This window comes from Athene noctua, chromosome Z (genome assembly GCF_965140245.1).
Source record: "Athene noctua chromosome Z, bAthNoc1.hap1.1, whole genome shotgun sequence".
NCBI classification, from domain to species: Eukaryota; Metazoa; Chordata; class Aves; order Strigiformes; family Strigidae; genus Athene; species Athene noctua.
Window position 1 is genome coordinate 35,578,722 of NC_134077.1, and position 14,547 is coordinate 35,593,268.

The 14,547-nt window shown below is 38.2% G+C and overlaps 1 protein-coding gene across 1 annotated transcript in view; it reads right to left on the reverse strand.

The window, feature by feature from the left end:
• MAN2A1 (mannosidase alpha class 2A member 1) overlaps positions 1-14,547 on the reverse strand; it is a 140,944-nt gene that overhangs the window by 35,774 nt on the left and 90,623 nt on the right. Inside the window, exons 14-16 of the mRNA XM_074931879.1 lie at positions 12,734-12,964; positions 12,499-12,621; positions 2,755-2,869 (exon numbers count right to left, since the gene is read on the reverse strand). Coding sequence (XP_074787980.1) covers positions 2,755-2,869; positions 12,499-12,621; positions 12,734-12,964 — 469 coding nt within the window. The remainder of the gene's footprint in view (positions 1-2,754; positions 2,870-12,498; positions 12,622-12,733; positions 12,965-14,547) is intronic.

Genomic DNA, 14,547 nt, shown 5'->3' on the forward strand with positions numbered 1-14,547 from the left:
GTCAAGCCAGAGTATTTTCTGCTCAAAATCAACAGAATTCTAAAGACTAAAGTGGAAAAAGCAGTGTTTTACCAAAACTGCTGAAGAAGCTATAGGACTTAGAATCCAAAGGTTGGATTAGCGACACAATCAGGCTTTCGACTCCCTGGCAAGCAGGTAGGTTACAACACAAGTATCAGGTCTTTATTTAGAAACAAAATGTAGGTATACACACATTTATTTCTCTCCACATGCTTTGTTACTGGACATATCTAGTGAGAATTCAAGACACCTTCTTTTAATTGAAGTAATGCTATATAAATAACTTCCCTCACAAAGCGCAGGAAACAGACCCCAGCAAAACTATGATGTAAAGTCATCAGTTTTTAAACTTTGATAAAGGCCATTTCATATGAAGAAAATAAAATTAAAACACACCATAAAAGTAAACAGAGAATATATATAAAACAATGGCATCACTTTTCCTGGTAAAAGCTGGGACCATGATACAGAACTTCACCATGATAACTAGATAGGTAATGGTGTAAGTACTGAAACGGTGGGATGAATTTTAAATTGTCCAGAAAAAGAGAAAAAAAACCCTGAAGTAGTGTACTCAAAATGAAAGATAAACTTTTGCATTAGGAACTGGCAAGCAAGTGATTTTCGCTGACAACTCATTTTCTGTGACTGTGAAACGGAAGTATACTACTTCTGGTAAGCACTTATTAATGAATTAAAGAAAAGGGAGTATTACAAAGAAATCCATTTCAGAAACCCAAACAACCTCACTCTAACCAAAAGAGAAACTTTTCAGGTTTTTTCAGGCTTTTTCCCTCCCCTTCACTACAATAAACATTCTCCTTACATAAGTTCTCTCCTTGCTAAGAAGTTTAATTTACTGAAACTCACACAGCAAAGTAACTTTCTTTTCACATTTTTGGAAACTTAGTACCTCTTGACCTCAAGGCACCTTCTTTTCGTCTAAGCCCATTTTACATATTGGTCATACAAACCCAAGAAATATAATTTTAAATATAAACATGTTTCCTCAGGATCCTCAACAACAAATTTGTTGGTTTGCATTCAGAAGGAATGTTATCTACATTTTGATCTAGAATTACTGTATCAGACAAACTGGCAACTGAAATCTGATCAGTATATGGCATAGGGGTAAACTAGAAATTTCAAACTTCGAAGTATGTCAAAAAATGAGGCATCTGAATTAACTTTAGTTCTAAAGAGAAATATATTACAACTAAAAAAAAAATCAAACAGATCAGTTCTGTGTGACTAAAGTAGGTATTGCTGGCAATACAATTTGTTAAAGGAATAAGGAAAAGAAGAAGGGAGATCTTCAAAGTACTTACAGCTCTACTATTTGTTTCTAAAGGTGTTTAGAAAAATAATTAAATATGATAAATAAGATTTTAAAAACCATGTAGCAATTTTGGACACCTACTATAAAAGTAATGCTAACACAAAACTTGTTTAAGTTCCTTTAGGTGATGAAAGTATTAGCCAATACTTCTGTATTTCAGAAAAATTCCGGTAGGCTAAATACAGATAGATAACTCCCTACTTCAGTTACAAAAAGATACACTTAAGCATTTTAAATCAAGTTTCTACAGGAAAATAAATTTATAAAATTACACCACATTTTCCTTCATCTTTTACACTTTTCACTGGCCGATTTAATCATCAAGTTTGGAAGGGTACAGAGTTTCTGAAGTTAGTGTTTTCCTAGAACTTTCTTGGAAATCAGTAGTTCAACAGTAGTGAAACAAAAAATGAAACCCTTACTGACGAAAAACCAAGCGAAACTGATATGAAATTATGACTTAAGAGTCAGTTAGCTGGTGTTCAGTGCTGGTGCCTCTCAACACACACAGCCAATAGTCACAAGCTCTTCCAAGCAGATAAAGGAAATAAATTAGAAGCTCACAGGTAACTAAAACCATGCCTACAATTATGGAGTAAACAAGACTTCAGTATTAATGTCACTAAACAAATAGCTTCTGTCCTGGTTCAGCTAGGATAGGGTTAAGTTTTCCCCAGCAGAGAGGGGGAAGGGATCTCCAGCCGGGTTATTCATGCCATGCTGATATCAGGTCCGGGTGTCGGAGCATGGGAACTGTGTATCGTTTGTCTTGTTCACTTTTATTGCTGTTTATTGTTGTTATCATTGTTACTGTTGTTCAGATTGTTTATCACACTGCCGTATTAAATTTCTTCTTATTTTAACCCGGGGTTTGTGCCTCACTTCCAGCCTGACCGTCTGGGGGTGGGGGAGGGGCAACGGCAACGTGGTCTCCGGTCCCAGCAGGACCTAAACCCAGCACAGCTTCTCATTCTTTGTGACTTTGGTGAAGATATTGTTGTACCTCCATCAATAAATTTGAAGCTCTGAAAGAACCTGTGTTTTTATATCCAAGGTATTTGTAAAATTTTTTTCTAATTTTCATAATTTACAGGTACCTACAGCATTCAGATGATCCAGTAAAGTTCAGGACTCCCTTGTAGGTAATTTATACTATGAAACTTCCTAATACTGATAAGTAACTCCAACAAATCTATTGAGTTCAAGCATGCCAGCATAATGACTAACATGATGCCGAGAAAGGTATCATGATGCACTGGATCCAGTGAAGACTTTAGTCTGATGAACTGTGCACTAGTTCAGAAGTGCACTTAAACATTAAAAAGACAGGTAGGATCTAAGACTGTAGTGATGAAAAATAACTGCTGAGAGAGACAGAATTTCACAGCTCTTACCCTGGACTTTATACAGTCGCATGGTATGTGTCACATGATGGAAAAAACATACAACTTCTGAGAAAATCCTTCCATGAGCAACTCTTATGGTAGGTGGATCTGTAAAAATATAAGGCTATAAAAAGAAAATGGAAAGTTAGGATAACTATTCTGAAAGTTTTGCATAGTAGTGTCAATAAATCAACATATTTAATAAAGATTAAATAGTTTTTATTTTAAACTGTTCTGTCTCTAAGTCTAGCCTAAAAACTGGAAATAAAAAATTATTCCTAATCTGAAATTCGGCAACTTCTCTCCAGAGCCTCAATTTTCCTTTAGCTAAATTAAGGATAATCCTCATTACATATCTCCATTCTGTGAGTATTAATGGATACAAGGCCTACAAACAGCAATGTATTAACATTGCAAACATGTGGATTTAATTTTTTTGCTAGCAAAATTATACTTGCTAACCAGTAATCAGATACTGTAGTTTCATAATCTGTGGCAGATGGTTTATTTGTCTAGTTTGCTCTCAGTTTATTGTATCAGTGGTCCACACTGCATGAGAAAAGCTGCCTGTCTTGTGAACCAGTTTGCATATCCTTTTGAAAACGCAAGAAGAAGATTTTTCTTCATCAAAACCAGCTACAATTGCCAGGGAGGCCCCTGGAATGCAGAGCAGAGCTGTGAACTATTAAGAAAGCTCAAGAGCGACACCGGCTTCTTACTGATGCCTCTCAACAGCACAAATTTCACACATCCATAGTCAAACCAAAGAAAAGTATTTTTCCATGTAGTCATAGTATTTTGAGTCTCAGCTATGCAAATGATGACATTGTTTTAGAACAGTTGATCCCAAACTGAACTGGACACGCTATACAGAAATAGATGGCTACAAAGGTAAAAACAGGTTAAATATTAAGCAGGCACAAAGCCAAAAATTAAAATACAACACATTCAACTACTAAAGGGCAACAGCAATAAATGAAGACTTCATTCAAATAAATGCAACAAAATACTTGAAAAACATGTTATTCAGAGAGATCTAAGCAGAAAACTCTGAGAGAGTAGATGTCCTCCTCCTGTATGTACCAACACCTTATTAAGGACAGTGAATGCTTTTTCTTCTCAAGCAAGAAAACCAAATATCAGATGTTTTGAGGAAGAGAGGAAATCAAGATTACACGCATACAGACAAAACATGTCAGAGAAGAACAAGCATAGGTACATATTGTCCAATCTTCTTTGAGCACGTAACTGTACGTATATTCACCCACAAGATTTCAAGAAGTATTGTATAAAAGAAGAAATTGAAAGAGATTTTTAAAGACTGAAAGCCTGCCTTTCTATTCACATATTTATTCTTGGAGCTTCAGACAGAAGAACACTGTTTAATAAAAGCTTTGTCAGAGCTCCAAGAGGTACTCCGCAGCTATCAATCACTGGAATACTTTGTACAGAAGTTTGAAAGAGGAATCATAGTTGCTTACACTTTGGTAAGATGGGTTGCTTCAAGGAGAAGAGATTTTTCTACTCATCATCTTACAGCAATGTTTTTATGCAGTTACTCAGTATAAAAACCCAAATGAGGAAAGACTCTTTTGAACTTCGTAACGGCTGACATGAAAAAATGATGGGATACTTTCAAGGGGTCTTGTCCATAAGACAGACAAGTGTTATCTATTATACAAAACCTATTTGCTAGCTGAGAAATACAGGACGAGTATAATATTAAGATGTCACAGAAGCCAGGTGAATTAGTATGCTGGCATGAAGGAAATTTGAAGACCAGATCTTAGGTTAGAATTTGAGCTGGCTTCTGGGTTCTCTTCTTTCCAGGAAAAACTGCCAAAATCTGTAAATGCAGACTGACTCTTTCTTCTGGCAGAAGAGATAGCTATCTATCTGCTTATGTATCATAGGTAGGGAAGGCAAATTAATTTAATCTGTGACTACATGCTCATAGAAGTATATGTTTAGATTAAAATCCCACAGACGAACTGAATTACTGACAGGAACGTGGAATAAGCAAACCCTTCAAAAGCCTACCAGCTGGTTAAGGCAACATGAAGGTTCTTGGTTTAGCAATGAATGACTGAAACAGCAGTTAAAGAAACTCTTGGAAAACAAACTGAGAAACCTGAGGTCTTCAGGCCACGCAAATACCTTTGCCAATTATTACCTAGAATACTACTTACACAAACAGCAGTCTGCCAAATATATTCTGCTAGCAAAGTAATGCCTATCTTATGGGTTTACTTCTGTTGTTTGTAAGAACATTGCTCACTAGAGCCCTCCCTGGAGCTATCCGGGACCAAACCAGCAAAATGGAGGTGCTAGGTGAGTGACAGAGGAATGCAAAAGGCTGTGCATCTACTACAAAAAACAAAAAAAAAAAAAAAGAAAAAAATTACCTGCTGTAGTTTTTTTAAAACAAAAGGTAAAAATAACCTTGGAGGAACTCAGTTCCACTGAGCTTGTTAGTGTAAAACATGATGGTGACACTGACAACTACCAAAATAAGTTGTTCTCAGACAAGCAGAAAGCTGAAATTACATGCATTTAACAGCTCACAGATTCTGGGATATTGCCACAAACACTAAGTTCACACACCCAAGTCTCCAAGCTGCACATGTAGCCAGATCAGCTCCCCAGCTGGAGATAAAGGCAACCATACTTACCATTCTAAACTATACGGAAAGATGAGGTGATATCAAAGAAAAGGAATTAAATGTCATTTTACAGATACTGTCCAAAATGAATGATTTTTTAAATCATAATTTATGATTCCACTAGCGCATGCTTTGAGAAAAATGTATCAAAAACCAGTTAGCAAGTCTCTAGCTCAAACACAGTGCAGGGGAAAGGTACAAATGAGACAGTTACAAAGGCACATGCTATTGTGGTTTGGGGGGTTAGACAACTTCTTTCCCATAGGAAGTGTAGAGATACAACGTATACTTGTACCGGGTCTGGCTGAGCTGAAGTTGGTTTTCCCCTACAGCAGCCCTCACGGTGCTGTGGTTTATGCTGGGAGCTGGCAGGGTGTTGATAGCACCCTGGTGTTGTGGCTGCTGCTGAGCAGTGCTCACACAGCACCAAGGCTCTTTCTGACATTTCCCCCAGTGGGACGGGGTGGGCAAGATCTTGGGAGGGGACACAGCCAGGACAGCTGACCCGAACCAACCAAAGGGATATTCCAGACCATGTGACGTCTGCTCAGTATAAAGCTGGGAGAAAGGAGGAAGGGGGTGGGGTCACCCTTGGTCCTCCCAGGCAACCACTACGTGTATCGGAGCCCCCTGCATCCTGAGAAGGCCCGACATTGCCTCTTTATGGGAACTAGAGAATAAATCTGGGGTTTTTTGCTTCTGCGTGCGGACTTCTGCTTTGTTTTGCTTATATTAAAACTGCTTTTGTTTTACCCACAAGGGTTGGTATATCTTATTTTCTTTCCCCTCTCTGCCCTGTTGAGAAAACAGGGTGAAGTGGGGGGAAGTGATAGAGCAACTTGGTGGGTACCTGGCATTTAGCCAAGGTCAGACCACCACACTACTTGAGTTCTCAAGGATGCCTGTTGCTTCCTGATTGTTGGGCAAACAGGAAAAATTAAGAAAAAAACATGGTACTGAGAGAACAGAGAAGCATCCTAATTCATATCTAGTGCCTAGAAAAGCACTAATTCTAGAAAGTAATTTCTTGATAGTCATATGGAGATGTACTGAATTCAGAACCTATAAAGAAAGAATTGCCCAGGTTTGCCACACTGAAAACATTTCAATGAACCAGGCTTTTAAGCAGGAAAATATCTTTATGCATTGAATATGCAATTATTATAGCATCACTGTAAAGATCCTTGGCGAGATGCACGGAGGACTGCGAAATGATCCTGGTTCTGGATCGGAAATATAAAGATACTTTGAATGTCAAAGTCTGACTAAGATGTAGAAATAGACCTCTTACTATTCAGACACAAGCCACTATCCTTTTTAAGTGGAAGGAACAAACAATGACAGAACTATTTGCTAAACTGACTGGACAAAGCCCTGGCCCTATTTCAGCATTTAACACTGCTTTCAGTGGGAGCTTGGACTAAATGACCTTCTAGCATGAAGGATTCTACGATTACTCAGACTTCAAACTAGAAATAAAAATATTTGGGTTTCACATCCAGTGGTAGTATCAAGACTCCACTTCCTAAACAGTTAAAATTAATTGTTGCTGTGAAATCTGTTCCCTTCAGTTCCACTGGAACTAGTTTCATTCAGATTCAGCAGCCTGCTGTGGTAGATTTTGCTGAGCCTGGAAAGCAGTGTTTTCAGAGACAGGAAAATAGAACTATGGGTCAAAGGGTCCAGAAACCATTTTTCAGTACTCAAATTCAAAAGAAACATGACAAACTCCTCTTGAAGGAAGTGGAGTGTGGGGGGAGGGGGGGGAGCGAGCTTGAATCTTTAAGGGAAAATACTTGGGAGCAAAATAATATCCCACAGCTCCCTAGGATATCTTAAAATACTTGGCATCAACTCAGGTGCCAAAGTTCCAAGGGGCAAAGATAATCAGAAAGATACCTTTCACTTAAAGGTTTACTGGCTTGCACAGAAGCTGCCATGGGATATTGCAGCCTGAAGGCATGAAGCATGGGCAACAAGCCTTTCCCTTTATAGTCAGGTGCAGCACTACTAAACATTTTAGTGTGGCTTTGAAACTTCTGGCAGTGCAGCACTCTATTGGTGTGGAACTCAAACAAACTATGTCCAGAGTAAAGTTTTCCAACACAGACTGAATTGCTCTTGATACTCCTGAGATCTTAAAAAAGAACTCAAGACAAAGTCTTCAAGAGAATTTGCTTCTCAGTAGCAGATTACCCTTCATTTGGGGTTTGAGATTAGACTGGTTGGGCTTTGTCTGGGTGGGTGGGTGGAGGCAGGAATCAAATACTATGAATTCGAGACCTACGTTTTAAAAATTGCTTGACAGAAGAGATGGTTGTCATTTTAATATTTGTATCTCCAAAAAAAAAAACCCACTAATGTGGGGCAGATTTCTAGATGATAGATATGATGCTTGACAAAAATACATAGTACCAAGAACAGACAAAGTCAAAGACAGCTGATTCCTGAGTATTGTAAGCATCTGCCAGGTCATGATACCCACATAACTTGTGTTTTCCTGTTATCAGGCATGCAAAAACATGGAAAGCATTACAAATAAGGATACTATATTTGAATGAAGATCGTCTGCCATTTCGACATGGAAGATGTGAAAATAGAGCAGGATACTCTAAATGGATAGTCTCTCTACTTTTGGGCAGTGGAAACACCCAATCTCATTAAAATGTGGAAAATACTATTATCTTTTTCCTTATGTTTGAAGGCCAGGTATTTAGACAACTCAGATAGGTATTCTTCTCTGAGAAATAGAGGTAACAGGCAATCTTGACAGATTAAAAAAGGACTTGTCATGAAAGAAGTTTCTTGACACTAGTAGCAGCAGCTGCAGATACACAAGTCAGAGATCATCGCCAGTAAAATCCAACCATGAACACAGCGTGTGTGAAGAGGAAAAAAGGAAGAAAAGCTCTAGCACTGGAGATCCTGCAGGATTAAAAAAAATTATCTCTTTTCTTATATATTCTATTAGTATATAAGTACCTACAGCAACCAGTACATACATGTGTCCACAGACAGAGCTGCCTGACAGAGAATCACAATTTCCCAGTCTGGGTCTACCAAAGATCCACTTTGATTCTGAAAAATTCATTGGTAAAACAAGAAAATGAATCACTCACACTGATCCCACAAACACTTAGCATCCGACTATTTGGAAAAAACCTGCTTTGTTATATTTTCTATTGATACCAAACATTGCTAGTAAGTAGGTCATCGCATATTGACTGGTCTTGAATACATAGAAGAAAATACAGACATTGCTTCAAAGTTTACAGAATACTGATTTTTTTTTCCCCCCAAGATTCTAGCAGATTTACAGAGTTGGTCATCCTTCACAAAATCACAAGAAATAAATACACATTTTCCCTTCGTAGGCAGGATGATTTTGTTTATATTTGTTTTGAGGTCCCAGGAAATCCATTCCTTCCAAACCTTGATAACATTGGCAATCAGTTAAGCAGCACTGATGTTTTAAAAAGTTAAGATAATGCCTGTCTTCTTCCACGTGTGTTGGGTTTGTGTGTGATTATGGTAGGGTTTTGGTAGCAGCAGAGAGGCTGCAGCAGTGGCCCCTGTGAGAAGCTTCTTGAAGCTCCCCCAGTTCCAAGTCAGACCCGCCTCTAGCCAAGGCTGAACCAATTCGCAATGGTGGCCGTGCCTCTGCGATAATGTATTTAAGAAGAGGAACCTGAGAGGAGGAGTGGGAGTTGTGGAGTTGTGAGAGATACCTTTGCAAACTCAAGTTCAGTGAAGAATGGGGGTGTGGGGGCTGGTGGTATGCACAAGTGTAGTCTCCCCTGCAGCCTGTGGTGGCAGGGCAGGCTGTCTCCCTGAGGCCCATCAGGTCCCACGGTGGAGCAGATGCCCACCTGCAGCCCATGGAGGTTCCCTCATCCAAGTAGGTGGCTACATAACTCTGAGGGAAACCCCTCCTGTTCTTAGTTGCTGGGAGGACTGTGACATGCAGGAGGGACCCCTGTTAGAACTTGAGAAGAGCTGCAGCCCTTGGGAAGAACTCATGTTGGAGAAAGTTCATGAAGGACTGTTTCCTGTAAGAGGGACCCCACACTGGAGCAGAGGAGGCATGCAAGGAATCCTACTCTTGAAGAGGAAGCAGCTGACTGCAACCCTCATTCCCTGATGCCCCCTGCACTGCTGGTAGGGAGGATAGAGAAATTGGGAGCAAAGCTGAGCCTTGGAAGAAAGCAGGGGTGGAGGGAAGGTGTTTTTAAGATGTAGTTATACGTCTTACTGTCCTACTCTGTTAAGTTATGGTGGTGATGGTGGTGTTCGAATTAAATTGATATTCTTTTTCTTCCCCATATAAATTGGTCTTTTGCCTGTGACCATAATGGGTGAATCATCCCTCCCTGTACTTGTCTTAATTCCCAAGTCTTTTGCTTTATTTTCTTCTTCTCACTCCTGAGCGGGGAAGGAGTGAGTGAACAGCTGTGTGGTTCTCAGTTGCCCTTTGGGCTAAAACCAGGACACCTTGTAACTTGCTTTTGTTCTATTTTGCAGAAAATATAGGAGACATGGTAGGAACACTGCCTTATCTCTAGAGCTACTGTATGGAGCCTCTGTTCTGTGTCATTGTCCAGGACTCCACATGGGTGTCCTGACCTTGAGGCTGTTGCTGAACTACTTTCACACTTTAGATGGCAGAGACAGTATCATCCATGGTCAAGACTCTATGTCAAAATTCCAGAGACTGTTCTTACTGGGGACAGTCTACCTACACTATGGCAATGTTTGCCATGGTGTCACAGAGCCTTAAGACCAGCTATTCTTTCCAGAGCAGTGACAGAGAGTTATCGGTGTTCAGTGTACCTTTTATTTAATACTGACAGAAATCAGTCATTTACCCAGGTCTCTGCTGGTGTCCAACTTAGTGCTGTTACTAGAGGTTTACCACTTTCTTAGCAAGAATGCACTCTTTGCAGTACTCCAGGCTGATTTTAAGTCAGCCATAAAGATGATTAAACCCAAGGAACCTCTTGAAGTTTCAGGTCCATGTACATTCTAGCACACAGACCGTTATGTGCAGAAAACTTGACATCCACTCATAACAGCCTACTGATGACCATAGTTGCAGGTGTATGTTCTAAACTGACATGGCTTTAAGTCATGGACTGAAAACCTAGCATGTTACAGCACCAAGTTTCCAAAATTAAACTGGCAGAAGAACCCAAGACCAAAAAGGATATATAAATACTATAGTAAGATGACTGAACCGGCTGAAGAAAAATAATCTGAGTGTTGCAGAACTGAAAAGAAAGGAACCAAAAGACTTATCAAGTGACAAAACCAACCAGGTAACAAAGGCAAAGAAAACATATAATTGTACTCATACAAGAGGAAAATGACCCAATATCAAACGCAATTATTCTTTGCAAATTTTGCAGTAATACATAGGGTGAGGGGAACAGAAAAAAGCCCACCTAGCCAAAAAATCAAATAAACCTGCCCGTAATCTATCCTATCACAACTCCACAAAAGGAATGTTAAGTCAATCCATGTCACACTGAGAAGCCTGAACACACGGCATGTCTTTTAAGACAGAAATCATTAGTTCAAACTGGTTCAGAAACTACTACAGAATTACACTGTTATTCCCAGTGGGACAACCTAATTAATGTTATTAAAATGCAAGCCAAATGATCCTGATGGTATATTAATGAAGCAGAATTTAGAAGTATCATGATTTCATTTTTATTGTATAAAAAGTTATAAAAGCCAAACACACCACCGTTTTTAATGTTAGCTAAAAATGTACTTTAATTTCCTTTGTTATAGACGTTCAATATGTACCTTATTTGCTAACTGTGCTTGTAAGGATGTGACAGATTTTTTCTGTTCAAATCACAGCACTTTGCTACTAGATTTGCCTAGATTATTTTTATAAAGCAAATAATTCAAAAGTGTAGTTAAAATAATATAACGGTTACATTTAGTGATTGTTTTTATAAGGAAAAGACAAAAATTAAAGTGTGACCATGCAGATGATAAAAGGTAAAAATTAATAAAACGTTAAGTGATATTGTCTAGGTATTCACAGATCAAACCCACTGACATTTAAAAATTAAGAATAAGTGAACCCTGTTGAACATAACTTAAGCAAAGAATTACAGGACTAGATGTACTAAATGGTTTAAAACTGCCAGCCCACAGACCTCAAAATGTGTGCTTCTAAGAGAGACTGCTAAAATGAAAGGAAACTGTTCTGTCCACTTCCAGACTGATTTACACATATAAAACAAACAAAAAAAGGAATTACCCTTTACTTATTTCCCGACGTAGTAAACATGGAACTCTCAGTTTGCCTTATGCATGCCATTTAAGATTCCCCAGGAGAAACTAGGCAGAAGAAATATGCTACGAACTAGCTAGCTACTTAAAAGTGTTATTCACCATTTGCTTTCTGAAGTATCACTCTTCCAGTTCCAAAAGTGGTAGCTTCCAAATGGTAATTAAGTCAGTGTTAAGAACATTGTTGTTTTTGAATTTTCAATGTGAAAACTAATAGGAGTATACCGTTGCCCTCAAATAATTACACAGCTAAAAATACGGATAACCCTAGACAACTAGTTCAGAATAGTTGTTTGCTACTCCATCTTTACATTCATCAATTAGGACACAGTATCCTTAATTACTATATTAAACTACATATGTTAACATCAACCTAAAAAGGTACTATGCTCTGAACTGGAAGCTCCTCATTTACAATTAAGAAATCTTAAGAATCAAAAAATGAAGAAATGCAGAAATGAACTAGTATGTCCTATACATTTTCATGAGAGGAAGTGAAAGTGAATTTATTTTATTGATATTGAATGGTCATATCTCACTGGGTTTCTTGAAACAGTAGCATCTTATTTAAGTTTTTTGGTGAATCAAATATGCTGTATATTTTTACCCAAATTTAGGATTATGAAGTATGAAGTTCTGCCAACTATTTCAACACTGATGTCATTATTTCTAGCCACACAGGCATATTTCAGTGTTGAGTAAAACTAGCTCTTTCAATCTATATTTGCAGAATGCTTCAAATAATTTCAAGATTAGAAATCTCTTCAAACAGAAGATTTACCTTGGCATCTCCATCTGGTAAGAAGAGATAAGCTCCACTTTTATCCCGGTTACTTGTAGTTCCATACCAAGCAAACTCCACCTTCATTTGATGATTTTTACCATCTTCTTTGGTATTTATTTTCTAAGGACAGAGAATCACATTTGAACTAGCTGACACATTTAGATTTCCACAAATGAGAACAAAAGTTCTTAAAACAGTAAAACATAGTGTTTCGAAATATAATGCAACACACCTCCAGTAATCCAGACATTCCAGAAAACCACAGTTTCATGTAAGAATTTTCTAAGATTATATTATCCACAGAATTCTGCATCTCTTTTATCTTGAAAAGTCTGTCTGGCTTCTCCTGCTTACTATTCCTTAAGTATATATTATAGTCTGCTAAAACTGCTTCTGAACTCTGAACTTCCAAAAGCTGGTAAACTCCAAGCCCCAGAGGTGGTAGATGTGCCACAAAAGAGATCTGTTGGGAGCAAAGAAGAAGCCATTATTGAAAATACTGAATTATCAACTTTTCATACTAAATTTCTTCTCACAGTAACTCCTTTTGCTTCAATAATTTCAGGATGGCTGATTTTTTCCCATATTCCATAAATGAGTATGAAATTGACATTCCAAAATTAATAGCTGAAGCATGTTAAGAATTAGCAAACAAAAATGCCTGCATTGCTAATTTCCTTCACATCAAGTTCACTGTTACATTAATACAGTAATGACTCTGAATTTGGTTAAAAAAGAATGTTAGCTGTCATGTGCAGTTCTGAGCATATTTGCTGTGCATTAAAGATGTGTGTGTACTGTATCAAGTGTGCACAAACTACTTATCACTTAAGTTACATTTAAAAATCCACAAATTTAAACAGCAAAATACAAAGCAACTGTCTCATTTTTAGTCTCAGGTTATTTAAGAGCAATAAAGTAATCTGCACAAAAGAGTAATATACTAGGTAGATCTCCAAAGCTTAGAATATGAGGGACAGATATGTAATTTTACTACTTCTTCAGGCAATAAACAGTGTTAATTATTGTATTGGTTTTGGCTAGGATGGAGTTAAATTTCTTCATAGTAGCTCATATGGTGCTATGTTTTGACATCAACAATGTTGATAACACAGGGATGTTTAAGCAATTGCTGAGCACTGTTTATGCAGCATCAGGGCCTTTTCTGCTTCTGGTGCTGTCCCACCAGCGAGCAGACTGGAGGTGCACAAGCTGGGAGGGGACACAGCCAGAAGAGTTGACCCCAGCTGACTAAAGAGATACCCGAGACCATACTCAGCCGTAAGAACTGGGAGAATAAGGAAGGGGGGAGACATTCAGTCATGGTGTTTGTCTTCCTAAGTAAGCATTACATGTCATGGAGCTCTGCTTTCCTGGGGATGGATGAACACCTGCTTGCCAATGGCAGTAGTGAACAAATCCCTTATTTCACTTTGCTCACATGCACATCTTTTGCTTTATCTATTTAAACTGTCTTTATCTCAATTCTCAAGTTTTCTCACTGTTCCCCTTTCAATTCTCACTCTCATCCCACTGGGAGCAGTGAGCAATTGGCTGTGCAGGGCTGAGCTGCTTAATAGGGTTAACCTGCAACAATTATCAATAATTACGCATTTGGAGGACAATTGAGACACACTTATTGAAATCTTTGCAGGAATATTATCCTGAAACAAGTTCAACTTGGCTCCGGAGTCAAAAGGAATCAGACTAATAATGTAAGCTCTGAAAGTAACACAGTACTATTACAGTAATACAACAACTATTATATCACTAAGAAATTAGCAAAGTACAGCTTCTGATGTGTGATCATTGAGGACAATCTTCTAATTATGTATGATTCAAAAATTATCAGAAACTTTAAATAAAGCAAAAAACAAGAGGTGGACTCAAAGTCAATTGTCTAGCTTGGATACAAGAGTAATGGGTATTACTATCCAGCCTCTATAACGGGGAGACAAAACAAAAAAAAATAAATCAGAATCTAACTGCACAAGCCATTGCCCTTATAAAACCTGCCAGCTAGAGTGCTTGAGCATATACAGCCTG